The 25,008-nt window shown below is 48.2% G+C and overlaps 2 protein-coding genes across 2 annotated transcripts in view; both read left to right on the top strand.

The window, feature by feature from the left end:
* The window catches only part of TMEM95 (transmembrane protein 95), a 552,801-nt gene that overhangs the window by 72,859 nt on the left and 454,934 nt on the right, over positions 1 to 25,008 (top strand). The gene's annotated exons all lie outside the window — the stretch shown is intronic.
* KCTD11 (potassium channel tetramerization domain containing 11) lies at positions 17,760 to 23,657 on the top strand. Its single transcript, XM_085638439.1, has one exon. It carries the CDS (start codon positions 18,326 to 18,328, stop codon positions 19,139 to 19,141), a length of 816 nt encoding a protein of 271 aa, XP_085494565.1. The 5' UTR covers positions 17,760 to 18,325; the 3' UTR covers positions 19,142 to 23,657.

The raw sequence follows: 25,008 nt of genomic DNA, 5'->3' as shown, positions 1-25,008 counted from the left end.
GCATTGGCATAGCCAATAGGTCTCGCCTTTGGGACCTTACAAGTGTTTAACCATGCAGCAGTTGCATAACTAAACACTTATAAGGTCCCAAAAGCGAGACCTATTGGCTATGCCAATGCTTGTTTTAACTGCTGCAATCTATTGAAGCCTCACGGAGAACATCAAAGCGGCCGCGAAAGTGAAAGTAATCGCGGTAGAGCGCGATGCGCGCGCGCATGCACTGTAGGTCTAGGCTAGCATGGTAGCACTTTTTGGAGCCCTCACAAAATGTCTCGCCAGACCAGCGCATGCGCTGGGTCAGGCGAGACCTAAAAAGAGGAACAGAAAAATATGTAAACATCTATCCAAAGATCTATGTTACAGTGCAAACAAGGGTAAAAAGGATAAGTCTTTCCTGGAGTGCAACCCTGAAGCTGTTCTCATGCGTGTGAGCTGCTTCAGGATTGGCTGCAGGGCATTCTGGGAGCCTGTGCCTTCCCTTCCTGCAGTGACGAGTAGCAGAAGAGCGCAACGGGGAGAGCTGCAGGTACGTTTATTTTTTATTTTTTTCCCCCACCTATGGCTTTATACCCCCTTCCTCCCTGCCCGCTCTGCTGCTCGTCCAGCAAGCCGGCCGCTACTGAGGAACTGCTGAGAAAAGAGAACAGAAGAAAGTAGCTGATGAGGAAAGTGAGGGTCTGGGAAGAAAAATCAAAAGGTGGAACTATTGAGGACAGAGATGGAGGAGGAAGGGTATGCTGTAGAAATGGAGGGCTGGGATGGGAGAAAATTGTAGGGAAGGGCTAAGGAGGCCAAGAAAGGAATTACCGGAAGGCCAAGATTTTCAGAGAATAAAGAGAGGTCAAGAGGCGAGACGCAGAGAGTGTAGTTAGCAGGACACAGTGGTTAAACGAGTCCTCTGATGCACACTGTCATGCTTCCAACCAGTGCGCTTGTGCACTCCTGAGGCGGCGTGTCCATTGATGCCGGGGCTGTGTTGTGTATATGCCAGGTGGGACACTACATTCCTCCTCCTTGTGGGTCGTGAAACATATTCTAATAAGACCTCATCATTAAATGTCAGTCCAGTGTCCAGATCACCAGGCGGAATCTTGCAGCCTCGGTGAGGGTCGAGCGTTAGGCTGCAGACGGTATTGGCCTGGATCTCGCCGACCTTGGCCTGCTTAGTTGAGCTCAGGGTGGCTCGATCATTGGCTAATTTGTAGAAGCCTCAGAGACATTGGTGTCAGTGGGTCATCCCTCTCTAGAGGCGCATCATGCTTCCAAGCACCATCGTCTGGCTCTGAGTTGTCGGTTCATGACTGTTCTGTCACCTGGACCATCAGCTGCAATCTCTTGCAGAGCCACACATTCTGGGTGACAACTTCATGTCCTCAAGGAGCGGTGGCCATGGTGCCTCTCTGCTGTCTTCCTGTCTAGAGTTCTTCCTCAAAGGGCATCCTGAACGTGCCTCCTCCGTGTCTATGTTGGATCACCTCCTGTTCTGCAGGTCTGAAGTTATTCCCTTCCGCACGCCTTGCTCCCGTGGCTGATTCATTGTTTCCTCTCCTCCTTTTATGACTCATCTACGGGTTGAGCACCACAAGGACCAACTCAGCCAAGCGGGGATGATATCGCTCATTATCCACAGAAACATTTGTGTTGCTGGGAAACAGCACATGGTACAGCAGCTTGTGTTTCGGTCTGCACCTAGGCACCACTTGTAGATGGCCAGGTACACATCTTCCTTTCACACACACAAAACAGAAGTAGGAGTATTCAGACACGCGCTGTTGTACTTGGTGGCACGTGCTTTATATTTTAAAGCTGCCCTCACCCACAATTTGTGGCATGCTTCATCATAGGGCTCGCAAAACAACACCCCCCTGCTCACCAACGCGTAGCAAAACGGAGGGGGAAGACAATACAAACATAACATTGTAGGGATCAAAAAAAGAAATATTATTGCAGAACATAGAGTCTAAAACTGGCTCAGGAATATCCCCCTATATACTTTTTTCCTGGATGATTTCCCGGTCACTTGTTCTTTTGACATTTTTGTGTAGTTTTGTCAGGGTTTTCATCATCCGCCCCATTAGTTTGGGGCACCGGTGTAGGAGAGTGGAATCTGACTAATGGTTGCCCCCAACTTTTTGCCTGGTATTTAAGTGGTTTTTGACTAGTCTGGCTGGGATCCTGCTATCCAGGACCCCAGCCTATCTGCTTTCTCCCTAAAACTGTTGTGAGTACTCTAGGTACAAACATAATTGGATGCTGGGCAGGCCCTACCAGTCCCTTGTAGATGGTACCCTAGGTACCCAGGGCATGGGTCCCCCAGTAGGCCTACCAGGGCTGCAGCACTTATTGTGCCACCCTGGGACAGCCACCCAAACTGACACCACCAGGCCACTACTGTAGCCTGGGTAAGGTGGTGCTAGCACCCCTTACAGGGACGTAGGTACCCTATGTCCCATACCATACAACACATATACTCTCATAGGTCACCCCTATGGCAGGCCCTGATAATCCTACAGGGCTGGGTGCTGAGGTATGTGTGAGGGGGGACCCCTACGTGAGTAGGACCTCTCTGCAACCTTCGTAAAATCGTTACTGGGTTGTTTGTAGTGTAGCCATACCATATACTCTTAACCGCATTATAAGTTATTGCGTCATCGCTGTAACTTAGGAATGGCTACACAGAACCATATCGTGTTTGGTGTCAAACATGAAGGAATCATACCCCCAGTCCAGCCATGGGCATGGGGGCACGATTCCCCCTTGCTAGGAGGGTGATATGGGAAAAGCGGTAGAATTTGGACACCAATTTAAAAGTGCACATGTACCACAAAATGGCTACTGTTCGCCACCTACACGACTCTGGCTGGCTGTTGCTGGGGAAAACCCCAGCCTCGCCATCTGGACAATAGGGCTCCTGTGGCAGGGAGGTGCCAGCACCTCCCCAGACAGGATATGTGGATTGGAACAGGGTGGGTGCACCAAATGTCCTTTCAGAGTTGCACGTAGGCAGCTGCAGAGCCCCAATTCTGCATACACCACCTGGAACCGGTTCAGGGGCGTCCTGCCCCTCGCCCAGGCGGGAAACACACAAAGGGGAGTGGGTGTAGCCACCCTTTCCCGCCTCTACTCTGATTGGTAAGCTCTCTTTTGGACCATCCCCTAATCTTGGGGATATATGGGAATAACTTTGCCCTAGAGCCTTAGATTCGTACAGGACTTCACAGAACTGACCTTCGACGAGCTGCTGCCCAGCTGACTGAAGAAATCTCCCTTGGGATAAAGGAGTTATCCCCCTGCTTGGCAGGCACCTAAAAGACTACAAGATACCTGGTTGGAACTTCGTTGCTCTCACGACCTTCGACGCCTTCCAGCAACCTCGAGGTGGGTCTCCAGTGCATCCCAGCGTCCTGTGAGTGTGCCCAGCAAGTCTGAGCACCCTGGACCACGTGGGTGTCGAGATCCCCGCATACCCCGAGACACCGGCCACCTCTTGTCCAGCACACGACCCCGACCAGTGGGGAAGTTGTGCTTTGGCCCATTCTTGAGCCAACCTTCAAGCAGCATTTGTGCCGACCCTCAGCTCCCTGGCCCGCTCCGGTGGCCCGTGGGAGCTCTTTTACGCACTCCATTTTGCTGCCTTCCGCGGTCCCTTGTCTCTCGACTTGTGGGCCCTGACGGAGGACAATCTTCTTTTCTAAGAGTTCCCCTGGTTGCTCCAGGCCTGCTCTACGCTCCCTGCAAAGGAGAGCACCCTCAGACCACGTGGGTCTGCACCAGCAGCTGCTTTGTTCATCTTGCGTGGGTTGCGGTTGCCAATGCTTAGTGGATCCAATCGGGACACTAACACCGCAGCGACCCTCAGCCGACGTGGGACAGTCGCCCTCCAGAAGCTGGCCTTCCTTGAAGCCTCCCGGAGCCCGTGACTGCAGAGCCCAGCTGTACCTTCCACACCTGAAGCACCCGACATCCACGAGCTCCTTCCTGTGAGCTCCCTGGTCACTGTGCTGTGACCCAGACTCTGTCCCCTCTGCTTTCAGGTTCATCTTTGTCTTTTCTTCAACTTTAATCTTCACGACTTCATCGACACTTCCAGCTAGCAGCAGTTTGGACTCCTTTTCCATAGAAAATCAGCCCGCGACCCGACACCAGAATCGACCTATGCACCCGGCTTCCCTGGGGCAGGTAACAGTGGTACTTCGGTACTTCCGTGGTGGTGGGCTCTCCAAAGCCTTAAGTCTCAAGCCTTAACCTTGTACTGTTGTTAGAAGTGTCCTTAAACCTTAATTATTCAACCGCGACATTCTCCATAGGCTAACATTGCGATCCCGATAGCAACTTCTCGCACTGCACACGCCCCCCGTGGGTCCCCTTCCTCTTAACTGTGGGTGGATTCTTAAGGGGCCAGCGATCCTGAATGCCCTAGGCATTGCCTGTAGAATTGTCGTGGTTCTTATACCACTATTTTAGTATATGGTTTGGTCCCCCCCTGGGGCCCATTGATTTCTGTGCTATTTATTGTGTTTATAAATGCTTGTTTGAAGTGTAACTTTGCCACTAGCCACATAAAGTGACTGTGGGATTCTGTCTAGAATAAATACATATATTTTATATATATACCTGTGTGGGCTACTCTTTCATTTGGTCATTCAAGAGGTTATTATGGTAAAACAATAAGCTTAACACTCCTTCAAGACTTAGCCTGAAGGCTGCTCTCCACAGCTACCACTAGGATAGCTTTCTTTAAAGGTTGTCTTAAACCTATCATCAATAGGAGTCGAATTGGACTGGTGCAAGGTGTCCCTATAACTAGGAACAGCATATGCCAGGCCAACTTCTCACAACCGGGACATAACATTTGTGTGTTATATTTTGAGGGATTGCATGTACTGGTGGAATTCTACTTCACTGTTTGTAGTAGTCCAAAGATGCTGAAAATAGTTTCCAAATTAAGGTGTACATGTTCCAATGCCTTGGATGCTACGGTCTCAACCACTGGAAACAGTGACTACCAATAGGCTCCTCCCATCTGGAAGGCACCCTAAGTCGGCCCTCAGTTCTTAGCATGGCCTTCACCTCCTTCATCTGTTATGACTGAAGCCTGCATTTTGGGGCTGTCTCCAACTGACACCAATGATATTCTTTCACCACCTGGTCTATAAAATGTCCACGCCAGGAATTCAGACCTTCTCTGAGTCTGGCGTTCGTTTTTGCGGCTACTCTGTGCACCTTGTGCACACGATGTGTCACATGATATGGAAGAGATTATGGAATGACCAGCCCCTCCCCTCTCAGCAGAGCCACTGCCTCCACGCAGCTGAGTTCACTCCTGACAGTTGACGGTACCTGGACTTACAGGTTACTCAGTTCATCCTTGTCAAGAACATCAGTGAGGAAGGTCTTCCATTGGTTCATTCTGTCACTCCTTTGGCTTTCTTTAGACAAGCATCGTGTCACATGTCATGTGTGGACCTGGCCTGGCAGTTCAGGCTGGACTGTTCCCATGAGGCACAGGGTCAAGACTGATTTGCATAAGGCTGTGTCAAAACTAGGGTGGCATGTTGAGAAAAAGAACTATGGAATTAAACCCAGATCTCTTGACTGGGGTGAATGTTTTAATTTGTTCTGCATTCTGTCCATCATTTGTGTGTCTTTTGCTTTCTCGCCCTAAGTGCGCTGGGTATGCCCAGACGTGGGTCCCGGGCTCACTGTGCCCCTAGATTCAAGCTTGCCTGGCTGATGAGGGGTGAAACCCCCAAAGTGGTCCTAGGATGCCTGTTTCCGGTCCAGGGAGGATCTGGTCTGGCAGTTCGGGCTGGACTGCACCCATGAGGCACAGGGTCAAGACTGATTTGCATATTGCTGGGTCTAAAATGGGGTGGCGAAGTGAGCAAAGAACGATAGATTTAACCCAGATCTCTAGACTGGGGGTGAATGTTTTGATGTGTTGTGCATTCCGTCCATCATTTTTGTGTCTTTTGCTTTCTCAATATATGTCATATGTGATCACCTCGAGCTAGAGCACCTTCAGGCATGCATATTCATCGGTATCAGCATGGTGGGACATTCGCTCAGGTGCATTTGGACAAGTGTGATGGAATAAGCAGTCCACCGGGTTGTTACTTCCTGGGCCATATGCCTGCGAGAACCGGTACTTTTGCAGTTCTAAAGTCTATTTTTCTATTTGAGATGATAAATGTGGTACCATCCCCAAAAATAGTGGTAAATAGTAGTTTGTGATTCATGGTTATTTTTGAATTGGTGTCCTTAGAAGTACAGGTGAAAGTGGGTGCACCATAAATCTATGCTTTGGTTTTGCATCGGGACTGCTCCTAGTCCTACAGGGCTTACATACAGTATCACTTCAGGACTGCATGTCGAGTCAGTGTAACCCGTCACTGAGTCCTGCAGGAGGGAGCTTTTGATGGCCTCAGATGCATTTTTGTTGTGTGCGCCTCCATCTCCTTACCGTTGAAGTCTTTGTCAGCATCCTCAATAGTTACATGAGGGTCGTGAGGTTTGGTATGAACCTTCTGCCGTAGGCCTCCATGCCTAGAAAGCTCCTCACTGCCGCTAATGATTGAAGTCAGGCTGCATTTTTGATGTTGGGCACTTCGCATGGGTCCACCTTAATTCCTGAACTGGAAAAGACGTCTCCACTTCGGCTTTCAGGAGTTCACATTACTTTTTGTGGAGTGATATCCAGTAGTTGCTGCATGGTTGCTTTAGGCATTTGTAATGTTTGGGATGCAACTGGCATACACAGGGAAATTATAGTGGACATTCAGTATGTCATCCAGACCTGTCAGTATTTCCTTGGTGGCATTTGGAAACACCAACATAGTGAAAGAGATCCAGATGTTTGGCCTCTGGAACCACCAACCATCCGTACCTCTGGCCACTTTGAGTAATAATCAACCTATACAACAGAATAAGATTCCTTTTGAGGAATAAACAAAAATGGGCCCATCAAACGATCACCAACTTGTGTCAGAGTCCGTCTGGCGACTCCACAAACACCTCCGGCAGACAGCATGACTTGGAAAATTCATCCCTTCTCCATCAAATTTAACAGACCCTCACAAACCTTTCAACCATCATACACATTCTGGGCCACCTAAGATTCTCCCTTCCCTTCGTCTTAGTACTCGAGATACCACTATGGCCCTCAAGACCACACTTTATTATAGTAATTAAAACCCAACAGAAGGAACAAAGTTATCTCAATCCGTCTCCTGTCCCCGTCCGCAGCCCTTTAACTAGAACATCCATGCCACTGGCTAGATCCACAGATGAGTACTCTTTCCCCTCGTCCACTTAGGGTGACGTGCCACCAATCTGCAGCCTTGACAATCCAGCAACAATAATATTCGACCTCGAAGGCGCATTTTCTAAAGCACAATGGAAAACCTGCAGCTTAAAGGCTAACCTTGCCAAATTGGGAGTTAAATTCAAACCTCTCCGGGGAACCTAAAATGTGAACTAGTGGCTTCTGATCTGTGTGAGCAGTGGCGGCTGGCATCTTCGGAAAGTAGGGAGGCAGGGAAATGGGAATTGGGTAGGTGAATGCACTATCGGGACACTACACGTAAGGTGCACATAAAATTTAAACATTTACTTACCTTACTTGCTTCATGCACAACATTTCCTTCTCCTCGCTCTCCTCAGGTATGCAGCGTGGGCCACAGCCAACTCCCTTAACCAATCCTGGCACAGCTCTAATGCTGTTAACCAGCATGAGAGAAGAGCCAGGATTAGAGGGAGTGAACTCTCTCAAAACTCCCGGGGGCATTAGAGGCCTGTGCTTGCTCTCAACCCAGCTGTCATAGACAGCTGGGTTGAGAGGCTTAAAGTGCAAATGTTTGGCTGGCTGTTACAAGACAGTCTGCCAAAGGGTGATACGCACTTTAAACTTAAGTGCACATTCAGCCCACCACTCAGTCTCTACTGCTGCCACTCAGCAGACACGCCCTGCCCTGACACTTGGTGGTAATTAACTTTATTACCATTTTATTTTTCATCTCTGGGGCTATTGGGGGCATTTTAGTTGGCGGGTGATGCTCCTCCGCTCTAATAGACGAGCCGCCCTTGGGTGTGAGCTTCAAATTTCCTGACAATCACACTGGCCTGTCATGTTAAAATGCATTATTTGAAAAGCAGAGCATGAGGGAACCTAAGGGGAGGTGGGAAGGGAATATGTTGTAAAATAACCAACAGTTTTAAGAACTTGAAAACAGAGAGGAGAGAGAGTATGTATAGATGTTTTGTCTGGGTGTGCATGTAAAATATCTAGGTAAAATCCGACAACCACCTCAACATACTTGAATGAAAGCACCTGTCGCTCCTACTATTTGCAAGACAGTACATTTATTAGGGGGGTGTAACACCCCAAACACCCCCCCTGAAGCGGCTCCCCTGATCTCACCTGTTCTTTGTACCATGCTCTTCCCCCAAAATGGCCGCCAGATATGGATACTCGTGCCAAGTGGCTCTCGGCATGCACACTCTAATCACAGCTGCAAGGGTTACAAGTGATGTTCAAGGACATTGACTCGTGATATACTCATGTAGTACCCAAAGTATGTGGGTTGATGGTGCGTGAGCAGCCACTCAAGATGAACGCAGCTATGGCCGTTGTCCATAACAGCTGCATGAATACAACACTCACACAACAAATTTAGACCATTCTAACACTGATGGTTTCCCACGGAGCCTGTGAAAGACAAAGCTGCCACTTCAACCAGAAATGGTCCATCCTACACAGCTGGTGCTCAACGACGTGATCTTCTGCGATTAAGGCTGCGCTCTTCCTCTAGAGTAAGTGCTTCTGCTGGCTTGTTAAAGTGCACCCTCTGAAGGATCACAAGAGCCGAGGGAAGTAAAGAAGCCGACTTAGGAGCATATTTATGACTTCTGTGGTGCAGGGAAATGCAGCAAGTCATCTTTCTGCTCTGCCCTGTGTCACAGGGAAAGGGCAGGATTGCGCCGTATTTATGCAATACTGTGCATTCTGTCCTGTTCCCTTGCACTGGTGCCGTTTTGACAGCCTAGCCATAATCCAGGAAGGGTGCCTCTGTTGTAGGCAGGATTTTGTGCAGGAATGAGCATCTTCCTGTATAAAACAATCCTGAGGCTTTTTAGGTCTCGCCTGACCCAGCGCATGCGCTGGTCTGGCGGGACTTATTGAGAGGGCTCCAAAAAGTGCTACCAGGCCAGCCTAGAGCCACAGTGCATGTGCGCGGGCGCGCGCGGGCCGCGCTTTACCGCGATTACTTTTACTTTGGCGGCCGCACGGCTGGTTCTGCTTTCTTGGCTGCAGTGGACTCGACGCTTTTCATACCATGGCTTCTGTCCATATGGTTCTTTCATCACTACTTGCCGGAGCAGTTGTTCTCATCTGTTCCTTGTTATGGCGTTTTATGTAAACAAAGATTAAAGCATACTGCTGGACAGCCGAACACTTTTTCACGTTTTTAACGTTGATTCTTTCAGTGCTGCTGCAAGTGAAGCGCGTGTGTGCAGCTCTAGGTAAAAAAAATATTTGAGGCAAAATATGAATTGATCTGACTAACATGAACTTCTGTGGTATAGCTTACCGGAGAGTGACAGATCTTTGGCTGCATTGCAGGATACAGCCGATTAGTACACAGCCAAGGTAAAAGCTGCGCTGAGTTCAGACCACGGTGTATTCTACTGTAGATGCATTTGTATAGCGCTTCATAGCCCTGATCTGGCATTGAAGCGCCTCACTGGTTAGTTAAGTTATGTCATATGTTAGCAAATGTTGCTTATTATAATAATTTGTCTCTAGCTATGTTCAGGGTTTTCTTGCTCCACTGAGATGATGTGGCCTAACGGCCTCGAAGTTTTGTACACGGTTTCGAGTTTCCCAGGGGCGCTCAACAGCCTGTGATTCTGTGCAACTCTCTGCAGAACACAATGAACATGTCCGTCTGTAACGCAGCTGGTGAATATGTAAAGCGCTCTGATACCTTCGGGTGGAGTGCACGATTGTAAAACTCCAAAGATGACAAAATCAAAGTCTGGAAGGTCCCCGCATATTTTCGGGGGGGCTTGGTTGTGTGTGTCAGCACTAAGTGTAGTGTCTCCCCACACTTCATTGACAAGCATCGAACGCTTCTCAATTAATTTCACACTTTTAGCGCACACCGGTTGAGGTTAGAGCAAATGTATTAATTGAAATACTGTTTATTTGTGTGTTTGAGTTATTATTAGCATGACTAAGTTATTATTACCATTACTAAGGCCGCAAAACTACAATTTACTAGGCTTTTTCTCTGTTTGCACGGATGCCTATATTAAAGTTGCTGAAGAAAACGTGGCTTTTAAAGCTTCACACACGCATGTTTTTCTGTTTTTTGTGTTTTTCCTTTTACATACAATATTTGAAATGGGATTCATTTTCTAGTGCTGTTTGCTTGTACGTGATAAATTCTATTCAATGGTATACCTTTGAAGGAAGCCGAAGATGTTCTCGTAGTGTCAGAATAAAAAAGGCTTTTGCTGCCCGAGACCACTACTGTTTGTTCATTAAATTTTAAAAGGTTTATAGTTCATCTGTGCCGTTTAAGTTCCCCTGTATGTAGGGCTAAAGGGCATCGTTATTATTTAATATTTTGGGTGGTCTCTTGAGAAGTCTGTTTTATGTAACACAATTTTGGCATTGTTGATTGGTTTTTGTCATGTAACATTATTAATTCAGCCATATAGTGTCATTTCACATCACATACTACTCTGTATCTATAATATGTGCCTTATTTGGGATGTATGTCAGAACTTTTTGCCTATTCTCCAGAGGCAGGCTTCATCTCGATCTTCTTGCTGACTTTGTAGTTTGAAATGTTGCTGAATTTTTCACCACGTGCCTTTGTTACTGTTATTGAATTACATTAGCCTTTCTCAGACCCTTGACCGACCTTTCGCTCACTTTAATCAAGGAAGACTCTGTAACAGTTTGCCATTTGATCTTATACTTTAGATCAGTATAAATAGAGCTCATAAATCAATAGAACTGTCTTAACTACCATTTTGCTTTCTGTATTGAATCTTATTTTTCAATAAGCCTTCATGGTTTTGACTTTAATTATTTATCACTGCGGGCCATTGTCCTTTGTGACTCACACGGTCCCGATCCTGCATATCGTCAATTGTTGGTGCAAAGCGCTGTCAGCTGTGAATGCTGTGTTTGAATTATTTGGTTCACCCCATCTCGATTTGCTTCTTAGCTGCCCTGTCATCATGCCACTGTTTAAGAGAAATCTTCTCCTTCTTGCTCTTCTCTTTTACTGGGGTAATACCATTCTCTCGCTCCTGGACATGAAATTACCATCATTCTCCTTACTGCAACGTTTGTGTTGTTTAATGTCCCGTCTCCCCTTTGCCTTATATCGGCTTGGATGGGTATAAAAAATTGTCCCCCAAATGTTGTTGTTTGCCTGGAGCTCCACTTCTTTGAAAGCATTGACAGCCCGGATTGGCCAGATAAAAAGTCGCTGGTCAAGGTAAGATCTACAAATGATATATTACTCCTAGATAGTCTCCTAACAGCGGCTTGTAAGTCTGTGATTAGTAATTGGAAAATACCTCCACCACCTCATCTAAGGCATGGTTAAATTGGATAATACACATACAAGGGTAAGAGACCATCGCACTCCAACACTCCCCTGGAGTCCCAAATACAGACCCAGGCAGAAAACGTTGGACAAATATTATGCCAACACAAAACCCCCTAGAAGTATTCCCAACCTCATAACCACCACATTGATACACTGGTTTTATCCAGCTTGTGCTTGCGTTAGATTGAGTACCCATCTCACACCACGGCATTAAAATCATATAGCCTTTACAGTCATTCTGTTCTTTACATTCCGTTGGGGAGGCAGTAGGTGCAACATGCCATAAAGTGTTCTTAGCTTGGCCGAATGGCAAACTTGGTAACTACATCCACTTTTGGAGTATATTATCAATTGATTAAGCAATGAATATAAATGTTAGCCATGTAGAGCATATTGATGTGGCATGTCCTGCCTAATGCTTCCTCCTGCTCCTAGGTTTCGCTCTCCTGATGTTGACAATAGAGTTTTATGTCAGTGCAACCAATTAGAATGCAATGGGGCATTACTTTATTCATTCATTCAGCTCATGAATATTTTTTTGTAACAGCAGAGTGGAAGTTTTCCATCTGTCTGAACTCCTTACTCCTTGCTAGCGTAGTTTGTTTATTGTGAAAAGCATATGACAAAGCCAATAGGCTTCTAATAGTGGATTGTTATCACATTATGTTACAGGCAGTGGAACAGTATTTGGTTAGATGTAATCTCACATATTACCGCTCTAAGCAAGGGCTTTGGTTTGGTCGCCCACTGTGCCTAACCCTGAGAGTAGAATTTCACTGTGCGGATTCTTGATAGCCCCCTATTGCGAAGGGGTATATTTTGTTTTACCAGCTGTAATTTTGTACATATTTGTAATTTTATTACATGTTTACTTGATGGTTGCCCGTTTATGCGCACTTCAGTAGGCCTCTGTTGTATAAAGTGTCAAGGCACGGATAAAGGATAGAGGTCTTATCGCTTCATTGGGAAAATTGATGTCAGCTTCTTTCGGTGTGATCAGTTTATAACAGAAATTCATGGCAAAACAAGTAGGCCTATCTTTCTTAGTGTAAAGAGCATTTGTTTGAGGCAATAGGCTTTTAATGGTGAATTGTTATTACACAATGCTAAAGCCTGTAGGCAGGTATTTTGTTGCATGGAATGTCACAGATAACCAAAGTAGGCACAGGTTGTGGTATTGGTGACCCACCCAAACATACCATGGGGATAGACGATTTGCACTATGGTACTCCTTATTAGGCCCCATTAGACGGTATTTCATAGTGTTTTGACAGCTACATTTTGAACATATTTGTAATTTTATTCTAGCCTTGTGGGGAGGCTTATGACCAACACACTAGGTCGGAGTTGGTTATGGTGACAAGTCAATGATAAAGGTTATAGGCCCAATTGTTTATAATGAAAAATAACAATAAAAGCAGTAGACCTCACATATAGATGGTGAAATGCGTGTGGTAGTTTATAGGCATTTAACGGTAGGATGTTATTACTCTGATTGAAAGCTTACATGTAGGTATTGTGTTACATGGAATCTCACTTCTTACTGTAGTAGGCAAGGGTTTGGTGCTGGTTACCCCCTCTGAAAAACCGTGGGAATAGCAGAATTGCGCCGTTAGAATCCTTGTTAGGCACTCTTAGGAGCCATAGTATTTTGCTTCCCGACTGTACTTTTGCGTACTGTGTAGTTTTATGATTGTATGCCGGCGGGTGCCTTTTTGAAAAGCTTACGCTCTGTACAGAAGGCCTTCGTTGGTGATGGTGATCAGCCAACGATCATAACTAGAGGCCAGATTGGTTCAGTAGGGAAAATAAGCCCGATCCCATAGATCAGATCTGTTTATCATGAAACGCTATGCTAAACGCAGAAGGCTCGGCATATTAATTGTGAAAACCATATGTTAGCCACCAGGCATTTAAGGATTGATTGTTATTTCTCATTACGGAAGCTTACAGATAGTTATTTTGTGACATGAATTTTACACTATGATAATTCTTGCTAGAATCTCTTCTTAGCGGTCTGCCAGAATCTTGTAATAAAAAATCATTAAATAATACATCCATCCATGCATAAATATATATATATCCATAAAGATACATAGAGGGCCTTTGGGCCAGCTCTGTTCTGGCCTTGGACCGTCTGAGCATCGTTTTCACTCTGCTTCCATACGTGACCTTGTATGTCGCGGGGTAGTGGTTCAGTCCACGTGTTAGTGGTTCAGTCCACATCTGTCATTGGCTCCCTTGTCCTGTGAAGAATGGCATTTTTTGATCACATGAGCAGATCCGCCAGAAAACGGGAGTGCTTCTGTGTCCGGGCTGGATGTCCAGGCCTTTAGTTTTCAGTTTGCTCCTTTTATATTTCCCCTTTCATTTCTGTGCCTCTCCTCTTTTAATTGTAATGTTTCTTAAGGTGTAACGACTGCTCTTCGGTCAGTCCTAGCATGCCTGGTACTCATTTCATGTGCAGTGTGCCCCAGCCCTTGTGGTCACTTCCTCTAAACCAAGAGTCCATTATGGAAACCTTGTGTCCATTGAGTAGCATTTTTTTTACCATTCTGCGATAGTAAACGTGTTTCTACATGTGGCAGCCATGCTGGCCCTTGAAAACAATAGACTATTTACAGTGCCTCTGCAAGAACACTCGCTGCTGTGTTTCGTTTCGTTACTGCAAGCAAATACCCATCGTGTTTAGACTGCAGCATGTTTTATTTTTCCTACTCGTATTTTTTTATTGATCTTGCATATTTTTGGGGGGTTTTACATTGTTGTGTCAGAGGGTGAATGCAAGAATCAATCAGTGGATGAATGAATGGATGCGTGAGTGTAAAAATAAGTGACAGAGTGCATGTATGATGATTTATTGTGTGCCTGAATCCATCATTGATACAAAAGGCACTTTATAAATAAACCAGACCTATTGGTATTGACAGTGCTTGTTTTCTTCTTTTTTTTTTTTTTTACAAATTCAGCAGAGAATTGATAAATTAAAAATAAAGTGTTTGCATTATTTTGTATGCATGTACCTGTGCAGATGCAAAGTGACAAGGGCAAGGGCAGTCATTGGCTTCTTTTTTTGTCTTCTTTAATCATGCTGCACAGGGTCTCTAAAAACCATTGGCAAAGCCAGTCTATCACAAAGGCAAGACCTATTGGCTTTGCCACTGCTTTTTAAACCAGGTGCTGAGATTTGGGGGCGGAGGCTGGGTGAGAGGGTTGTGGGCTTTTGCAATGAAGTTAGACCTTCTCAAAACAGCCGAACATACATCGTAGTACTAAACTCAGTATCTAATGTACTGGTACTCAGTTGATTAGCACTCTGTGTAATGACCATGGAAGACTGAGTGGTGTTGCTGCGATTCGAACTCGTGACGTAGAAATCACAGCAATCGTCAGCAGCTGATATTTGTCTCTCAGGGCCATGACCAGCTTATTTTGGGCCCTGTAATTAAGGAGATAAATATGAAGGGCAGAGATTCTATTACTGGACGGTCCATTTTATTCGAGGTAAAGTTAGTCGTGAATATACTTCCGGCACATAACTATGATTTCTAGCTCGAACACTGGATCAATACCAGCAGTGGGTGCACGAAACTGACATTGTTCACGGTTTCCCCCATACTTACATTTAGTACTTTTCCTGCTCTTGGTGAATTTTTCATATAGAATTTTATCTTTAGCGCCATGGCAGCTAGTTGTTTGTCGGGCCACGTGTCTGTTCTAGTTTTCTGTTTTTGTACTTTTCATTCCATTTTCCCAAAACTGCAGGTTCAATGTTTGTGAATTGATTATAGAATGGGTAGTTACATAGCAAACCTATTTGTTTTGTGTTAAATAATATATACTTGCCTGCCTCCGCATTGCTCCCTTTTTTAAATAATTTTTTTACTTTTAGTATGCGCTTTTTGAATCGATCTCCGTGCTTCTCCGAAGACTATATGAAATCAGAACAAGCATTGGCATAGCCAATAGGTCTCGCTTTTGGGACCTTATAAGTATTTAGTTATGCAACTGTTGCATGGCTAAACACTTATAAGGTCCCAAAAGCGAGATCTATTGGCTATGCCAATGCTTGTTCCTCTTTATATGTGGGCTGCAGAAAGAGGAAGTAGCTAGGATAAATAAAGATATTTCTCCTCGTTACACCTCTCCTGGGGAGGCATATCTTTTTGGAGCCTTCCCAGGTTTACCTGTTTTCGTAAATTTGGGAATGCGTCAAAGTCCATGGATGTTGCGTGGGAACACCCATGCAACGCACATGGAAACGCTTTCCTGGCGTAAAGTAATGCAACACAGAAGTTTGCGCTGTGGGCCATGGAAGGTGGCCTTGAGTGGCTTCATAAATCTCATTTACAATTTTTGGTAGTGACATACTCAGCTTTCCTCCAGGTCTTCCAACTAATACTAACTCTCACTGATCCATACTTGTACGCAAACATTCTCCTCTCACGTGCGACCACTCCACATTTCATCCACGCACACACAAAACTCCAACACCACGCGATTGTTAGAAAAGCAGGAAGTAGTGATGATGAAGACAGGAGGGAGAAACAGGGAGAGCAGGAACTGAGGGGCAGAGAAGAGAGAAGTCGAGAGAGCTCGAGCTGCTGAGGAGGAAGAGGACCAGTCATGGAAAGAAGGAACTTCGGAGAGATGGAAATGAGGATAAAATCTGGAGCAGGAATGACGACGATGGGGAGATGAGGGAAGGAGCGCAGGGACTGTTGGGGGAAGAGAACGCAGGGGGAGGGGGTAGTAGCAAAGCAGTGTGTGAAGCCAGAGAGGGCAGGAAGGAGAGGGAAGGGCATGAGAAGGGAAAGATGGGGGTGGGGGTAAGACCTGGAGTAGGAGCTATGGAATTGGGTGTTTGAAGGAGAGTAGGGACAGAGACTGTTGGGGGAAGAGAACGCAGGGGGAGGGGGTAGTAGCAAAGCAGTGTGTGAAGCCAGAGAGGGCAGGAAGGAGAGGGAAGGGCATGAGAAGGGAAAGATGGGGGTGGGGGTAAGACCTGGAGTAGGAGCTATGGAATTGGGTGCTTGAAGGAGAGTAGGGACAGAGACTGTTGGGGGAAGAGAACGCAGGGGGAGGGGGTAGTAGCAAAGCAGTGTGTGAAGCCAGAGAGGGCAGGAAGGAGAGGGAAGGGCATGAGAAGAGAAAGATGGGGGTGGGGGGTAAGACATGGAATAGGAGCTATGAAATCGGGTGCTTGAAGGAGAGTAGGAACAGCTTGGAGAGAGAAAGCAATAGAGAAAGCAGGGAGAGAAGGGGGTACAAAGTGGGGTGCAGAGGGAGAGGACAGGAAGGAGAGGGAAGAGCAGAGAGGGGAGAGGGGAGAGACAGGTGGGTGGGAGCAGGGGCTGCTGAAGAGACTGTGAGGACAGCGGGCCAAGCATGAAACGATACATGAGAGAAGAGAGATGAAGAGAAATGGAGGAAGATTGGGACCCTTTGAAAGATGGGGAAGAGCTAAGGGAGGCAGGAAGAGCAGGCAGAGAAGAGAGAGTGAGAGGGGAGAGCAAAGGATAAAGGGAAAACAGCAAAGGAGCATACTTTGAGAGAGGGGCAGGGGCACGGTGGAGGGCACGTATGAGCTATCTAATAAAGCGCTTTTTTACCCAAAAAGGGCGTCTTGGCACTAGCTGAGTAAACAGAAGCTGGAGAGAAGCCAAGGAAGAAAGTTTAACAGGATGAGAAGAGCAGTGTTTTTAACACCTTCCTGGGCCAACAGATTGGGCCGGGTTTTAATGTGTAATGGGGGAGCATTCCATGCCCTGGGTGCACCCAGCACAAAACCACGGACTCCCCAATTTGGAACCTGGGAATTACCAGCAAATTGGCCGATGCAGAGCGCAAGGAGCGACTGTGGGAGTGACACAGTGGCAGATGGGAAACACAGGGTAAATGTGCTCCTGGGGACAACTTACTATATAAATAAAGAGCCCTGAACTGCCCGGGGCTGAGCTGCTCCTGGAAAGAGGAAGCGAGAGCCCTGGTGCCCCCCTCCCTGGCCGTGAAACGCTTCCCTGACTACTAGGTGAAGACACAAACAGACGGGCAGCTCCTCCCAGCCGCTGCCCAGGCCTGTGTACGTGAGTGTCGCCGTGTCTCCTCCCCCAGGCCCGGCCCCCATAATCTCTCTCCGGCTGCCTCACCCCAACAATAGAATCCATCGGCGCAGGCTGGCACACTCCAGGGACGAGCCGCGGAGAGGTCCCGGTGCCCGGGTGGAGGCGCAGCTGCGTGGGCACAGGAGCCCTGCCCACTTCCTGGAGGCAGGGCAGCCTCTGTCTGCCGGGAGGAACCTCAATTTAAACCAGGACGGAAGCAGCCGAACCGGCACACTCATCGGGGATCCACGCCTCCTTTGTGCTTAATATAAAACCACCAGCCTCCTTCCAGGAGCGGGAGGAATCGTGTTTATTTACGTCCTGCCGAGGGGCCCGTGGACGTGCCAGAGCGCCTGGGAGCCCCGCCGAGCTGCGCCTCGAAGCACTCTTGGCTTCCTTCAGCCTCGTTCCTGGAGCCGGGAGAACCCGTGTTTATTTACTGGACGTGCCAGAGCGCCTAGAGCCCTGCCGAGCTGCGCCTCGAAGCACCCTTGGCTTCCTTCCTTCCTGGAGCGCTAGAGAGCCTGTTCTGGTGCTTTGCCAAGTGCCCTTTTCACCCTGCCGGGCCTGAAGCGCACGGAGAGAGGTGAGATGCGGGACCTGGACCCCGACAAAAGGGGGGTGCCCTTCGGGGGCCCGGTGACTCTGAACGTGGGGGGGAAGCAGTACAGCACCACCCTGGAGACCCTGACCCGCTTCCCGGACTCCATGCTGGGGGCCATGTTCCGGGGCCCGTGGGCCGCGCAGAGGGATGAGTCCGGGGCCTTCTTCATCGACCGCGACGGCAAGGTCTTCCGGCACGTGCTGAACTTCCTGCGCTTTGACCGGCTGGACCTGCCCGAGGGCTACCGGGAGCTGGCCCTGCTGGAGCGGGAGGCCGACTTCTACCAGATCCGGCCCCTGATGGAGGAGATCAGGCTGAGGCGCGAGGAGGAGAGGGCAGCCGCCACCAATGCCATCCTGCACGTGGACGTGGAGTGCCAGCAGCGCCTGCTGCACTTCACCCTCAGGAAGGGCTGCCAGAACTATGACCTGTCCACCTGCCACCTCCGGGCCTTCACTGCCAACCTCTTCTGCACCGACTCGGGCTTCCTGGGGCTGATGGGGGACCGTCTGCTGAGCGGCGCCCCCGAGGACCCACCAGCCCCCCATCCCGAGGAGGCCAGAGACCACCACCTCCGGCTGGAGTGGGCACCTCGGCCCGCCAGCCTCCCCAACTCAGAGTACCTCAAGCAGAAGCTGCGGCCGCTGCGGGCATCGCCCGGGGGGCATGAGCTGACCTGTGCTGGAGACTTCATCGAGGAGGTGTTGAAGTTCGCTCTCAGCCAGGGCTTCCGGATCGACGCCATCTTCCCTGACCCAGAAGACATTCTAAACTCCAGGTCGCTCAGGTTTGTCCGCCATTGACTCTGTGGTGCAGGCTGGCATTTTGGTGCCCAATGGACATTAAGAAGAATGGCCCATTTCCTTGTTGGCACACATGGATGGAGATTTCCTAGCTGGAAAATCAAGTAGAGAATGCTTGTGAGAAACCCAAGGCCAGGCCCTTGATGTCTGCTCCAGACCTGGGACCCCTGACACGTGCGATGGTGATGGGTTCACCTGCCGGGTCGGTGTGCCTATGTGCCTCTGTTGGTTTCTATGCAGGAGAATTGGACAGAGCAGCTGTTGTGTTGAAGTTTTGAAGATTTTTCAAGTGTCTGGCTGAGGTGTGACTCCACTTCTGCACCCAGGACACCACAGCTACCATGGAGTCCATTTCCAGGTGTGTGATACACTTATGGATGTCTACCTCAACCCCAAAGAGCCGCACTGTGCCTTGTGGGACCCGCTGGGATTCTTGGAGACCATTGTGTTAATACTGACATTCCAGCACCCTCAGTCCCCGATCCTGCCCTCTCCGGCACTCTCCTGGGTGGCATTGCAGGGGATAGCACTGTGGACTGACATTCCAGCGCCTTCAGTCCCCGATCCTGCCCTCTCCGGCACTCTCCTAGATGGCATTCCAAGGGATAGCACTGTGGACTGACATTCCAGCGCCTTCAGTCCCCGATCCTGCCCTCTCCGGCACTCTCCTAGATGGCATTCCAAGGGATAGCACTGTGGACTGACATTCCAGCGCCTTCAGTCCCCGATCCGACACTCTCCTAGGTGGCATTCCAATGGATATCACTGTGGACTGACATTCCAGCGCCCTCAGTCCCCGATCCTGCCCTTTCCGGCACTCTCCTGGGTGGCATTCTAATGGATATCACTGTGGACTGACATTCCAGCACCCTCAGTCCCCGATCCTGCCCTCTCCGGCACTCTCCTGAGTGGCATTGCAGGGGATAGCACTGTGGACTGACATTCCAGCGCCTTCAGTCCCCGATCCTGCCCTCTCCGGCACTCTCCTAGATGGCATTCCAAGGGATAGCACTGTGGACTGACATTCCAGCGCCTTCAGTCCCCGATCCTGCCCTCTCCGGCACTCTCCTAGATATCATTCCAAGGGATAGCCCTGTGGACTGACATTCCAGCGCCTTCAGTCCCCGATCCGACACTCTCCTAGGTGGCATTCCAATGGATATCACTGTGGACTGACATTCCAGCGCCCTCAGTCCCCGATCCTGCCCTTTCCGGCACTCTCCTAGGTGGCATTCCAATGGATATCACTGTGGACTGACATTCCAGCGCCCTCAGTCCCCGATCCTGCCCTTTCCGGCACTCTCCTGGGTGGCATTCCCAGGGCACACCCATGTGACACTTCCAGAACCAGAGGAAGGAAGTCTGGGAATTCAGAGATCAAAATGGATTGGACTCCTGGATCAATTGTGGGGTCTTTCGAGAGAAGCTCCAGCAAGTGTTAATGTGGGAGGAGGGGAACAGTGTTATTCTCAGCACTGGGAAGGGTTAAAAGAGGTTGGGGCCTGGCCTAATTTTTTAATTCAAATCCAGCCTCCTCCATTTTTCCTTCTAAACAAGTTCTTAATGGTGTTTTACTCTTTTCTCTGTTGCCATTCAAATGTGAGCTTTGTTTGTGAAACTGACAGTATTTAATTGTTTACATGGCTGCTTCTCTGGGGTTGGTCGTTGGAGGGAACGACCGGGGGCAGTTTTTTCTCCCTGTCCAACCATGACCTGAAGTTGGTCTCCCAAAAAGCAGCACCGCTCCCTCCTTGGATTATAGCACATGCGATGCTTTAAAACAGAATTTGACCCTTTCCCGAAAACTCTAGAAACGGGGAAACACCTTTTAAAAACAGTAGAGAGAAAAACAAAGAAAACTACAGAGTTTAGCCTGATGCGTCAGCGGGGGCCCTTGAAAACCAACCAAAAAGTAATCTTAGGTCTGAAGTAGGGATGGGGGGGGGGGGGAGTTTTGTGAGGGAAACTGATGCAAACGTCCCCTTTCGTGTCCATATCGTTTCTGTTGGCTGGTTTCTGTTTGTTGCTGCTGGTGGGTGGGGTGGGGTGGGTACCGGGAGGAGGAGTGGTTGCTTTGCCCATCCTTTGTTCTCCTCTCGCCACAGTTTGGTATCTATGGAAACGGCGATGGATGCTGTCAACAAACAATAGAAGCAGGAGGGACTGCTGGCCAATCAAGAAAGAGGGAGCAGAGAGCTGAAAACCCGGAAGAGCAGGAACAGCTGAGGGCAGAGAGAGGGGGGAGGGGGGGGGGGTAAAGCAAAGGAGAAAGGAGGGAGATGGGAAATTGATCGTGGGTGGGGATTTGTAGGATGCTGGGACTGTCACCATATTTTGGTTGGGGTGGAGGGGGCCGTGGGGGTCACTGTTTGGGGAAGGTGTCCCACATACTACCCCATTCTTTGAAGGAGGCTCTAGGGCAAACAAAATGCCCTGGCCACAGAATAAAAGTGCCCCCCGTCAGTGAGTCAGATAGCCAAAAAAGGGGCTATGTTTGCAAAGTGGGGCAGTTTCGAACTTGTAAAGACACCCGGACAAGTGTTTTACAAGGTATGGCACCCCGCATGGGTCTGTGCTCGCAACAAGCAATGGATGCTTTTGGTAATGTCCTGTAGTGTAACTGTAGACAGGTTTGCCATATTAGATTGGGGTTCTTTTGAGAAGTTTTTGGGAAAACGGGGACATTTAGGAGGTACTGGTCTTAAACGCCATCACACAGCGCTCCAAAGTATTCAGAGCGGTGAAGACGGAGTGGTCCGGCCCGGGAACACACTTGTTGCGTCTGGCAGTAAATAAATCCTCCCCCCTCTCCATACACGCACCTCGCTCTTAAATTTGGGTCTCCCCTCGCTCGCCCCCCACACCTCTCTCCATCCGAGTTCCGCTCTCCCCTTCATTTTCAGCGGTGCACATCAGACCTGTCTGTACTGCTTCCGGCCCCGGGATTACCCTTCTGGGATCAAGGGATAATTGGTGTAAAGCAGCACGCAGCCTGGTCCCGTTCCCGTGTGACGTCATGGCAGGCGTGTCACGCCCCACGCGAGTTATTCACCGGCTTCTCTCCAGATTCCTGTAATTATGGCAGCTGACTGGGCTTGCCGCCAAGAGATTGCTTTGCCAAAGCTTGTTTTGCACGGTTTGATGGTTGGTTTTGCGCAGAGATGACATCATTACCTCTTTTCTTATCAGGTGCCAAGACGTCCACTGAACCCGTGCCCCGTGGCAGCTCCAGGTGGAGGGGGCTTAGAGTGGGGCCAGATGTGGGGGCTTGTGGTGGGGCCAGGTGTGTGAAGCATCGAAGTGATCGGGCCATAACTGGGGGCAGTATGGAATGTTCAGGGAGGGGCGCTGGGGGTGGGGTCCACCCACTCTCGGCCACACCAAAGCCCTTTAGCAATCCTGGAAGATTTCTGGATAGGCCACGGCCTTGGATATAGCTGATTGGGCTGGGACGGAGGCAGTCAGGTTTCTGCCCACGCTGCGGCCAATGAGATGGTTTCTTTCCACACCCTGCAAGTACTGTATTAATATTATAAGCTACCACTGAGAGAGGGTGAAGGAGCCAGGCGCTTGGCCCACTTCCCGGGAGAAGGCGGGCTTGTTTCTGGGCTCTGAAGGAAGGCCTAGGAGCTTCTTACTCATGTCACTTTAGTAAGCTGTATTTACTCTTTTTATTTAAATGTGTGTATTTATATTTAATATAGCATATTTATTCCTTTGTGATTTTGAGCTGGTGAAATGGGTTGTCAAATAATAACTTACTTGTGCTGCCACGTGCAATGCAGCCCCCAACAAACCCTGCGACCCTTCCATCCCTGGCCTCTCTTCAGAGTCCATAGGGATGGGTGGCGCTCTCTTATGCTAAGAGAGATGTCGCTAAGCAATAGGGTCCAGGAGGATGTCTAATGGTGGGCGAGATCTCTTGTGCGTTGGCTTTGTGTTTATATTTGAAGAGACCTGTCTCTTTTATGGTAAGATGTTTACCGCCTGAGGGCAGTCTCTTAGGATGTAACACGTCATCATGACCTTCTCATAAACAGTGCCTCCACTGAGAGGCCAAGAAAGAATGGGAACTCACAAACCCTGTGCATAATGGACAGATATATCACAATTTCAGCATATTTTTCAAATACAAACAACTTTTCAAAAAAGCAGAAATAAATGTCTGAAGATATGCGCTGTCTGTCAAGTTATTGACACGTGTATTTTAAGTTACACCTCATTCTATCTAAAGCTTGGGGGCTGAGGGGGATGTTTTTTCTTTTATTTGTTTACCACATTTGTGTTGAGGTTGTACATATATTTATTTCACAATTATGTAATTTACCACATCTTTCCATTTCAGAGAAACCAACGAAAGCCTGGACAATGAACCTTAATTCTTCTTTTGATACTTAGGCGTAGTCCTTCCGGGGGGAGGGGCCAAGGTTTCAAGGGACATACACAGGAAATTCAAAACTGTTTGTTTTGTTGGCACTGAAATATTCCAATAAACGTGGTTCTGTTCAGCCTTTTATAGAGCGCTGTGTGTTATCTTCATGGTGAAAAGGGGCGGGGCTGGGAATGGCTGAAGTTTGCTATTGTCGTGGGGAAGTGGTGGATTTTACTCACCTGGAAGAAGGATATAGGCGGACAGGTAAACCAACTTGATTTACGTTGGTAGAATGGTGGATTGTACCAAATCTGGAAGAGGGATACAGATGGACAGTTAAACCAGCTTGGTACAATGGTGGATCATACCAAATCTGGAAGTGGGATAAAGGCAGGCAGCTAAACCAGCTTGGCTTGGTAGAATGGTAGATTGCACTGCACCTGGAAGAGGAGGTATAAAGGCGGACAGGTAAATCAACTTGATTTAGCTTGGTAGAATGGTGGATTATACCGAATTTGGATGTGGGATTAAGGCAGACAATTAACTCAATTTGGCTTTGCTTGATAGAACGGTGGGTTATACCAAATCTGGAAGAGGGATAAAGGCGGACAGTTAAACTAGCTTGGCTTGGTGGATTGCACTGCACCTGGAAGTGGTATAAAGGTGGGCGGTTAAACCAGGTTGGTTTAGCTTGGCAGAATGATGGACCATACCAAATCTGGAAAACGGATATAGGCGGACAGTTAAACCAGCTTGGCTTGGTTTAGTAGAATGGTGGATTATACCAAATCCGGAAGAAGGATAAAGGCGGACAGTTAAACCAACCTGGTGTAGCTTGGTAGAATGGTGGATTATACCAAATTTGGATGTGGGATTAAGGCATACAGGTAACCCACTTTGGTTCAGCTTGAGAGAACGGTGGGTTATACCAAATCTAGAAGAGGGATAAAGGCGGACAGCTAAACCAATTTGGCTTAGCTTGGTGGAATGGTGGATTATACTGCACCTGGAAGAGGAGTGATAAAGGCGGACAGTTAAACCAGCTTGGCTTTGTAAAATGGTGGATTGTACCTGCCAGGCAGAAACCATCACACTAGTCAGGACAAGGGAGTTACACACAGAAGATAACCCCTGCTCACCCCCTTGCTGGCTTGGCACGAGCAGTCAGACTTATCCCAGAGGCAATGTGTAAAGCGTTTGTGCAACACACTCACACAGCAGCGACACACTAGGCACACCACAAAATAAACTACACACAAGGTTATATAAAAAAAAGCCTTTGTATTACTCATAAAACACATTAGAATGCAATCACATATATACACTGTGCCACCTGGCACTAGATATTACTTTACAGGGGATTATATACAGGACAGGGCCAATCGGGCCACTGTCATCACCATTAGCATCACAAGTAGGGAAAATAAAACAACCTGTAACTACTGGCAATAGGGCATTCTGCATAAACACATTAGGCAGAAAATCCTAGCATTAC

Source organism: Triturus cristatus, chromosome 12, assembly GCF_964204655.1.
Source record: "Triturus cristatus chromosome 12, aTriCri1.1, whole genome shotgun sequence".
Taxonomy (NCBI): domain Eukaryota; kingdom Metazoa; phylum Chordata; class Amphibia; order Caudata; family Salamandridae; genus Triturus; species Triturus cristatus.
This window is presented reverse-complemented; position numbering and strand designations above follow the sequence as displayed.

Bases quoted from the DNA above. Each gene is read 5' to 3' on its own strand.
- KCTD11 (XM_085638439.1), top strand. From the start codon at position 18,326: ATGCGGGACCTGGACCCCGACAAAAGGGGGGTGCCCTTCGGGGGCCCG.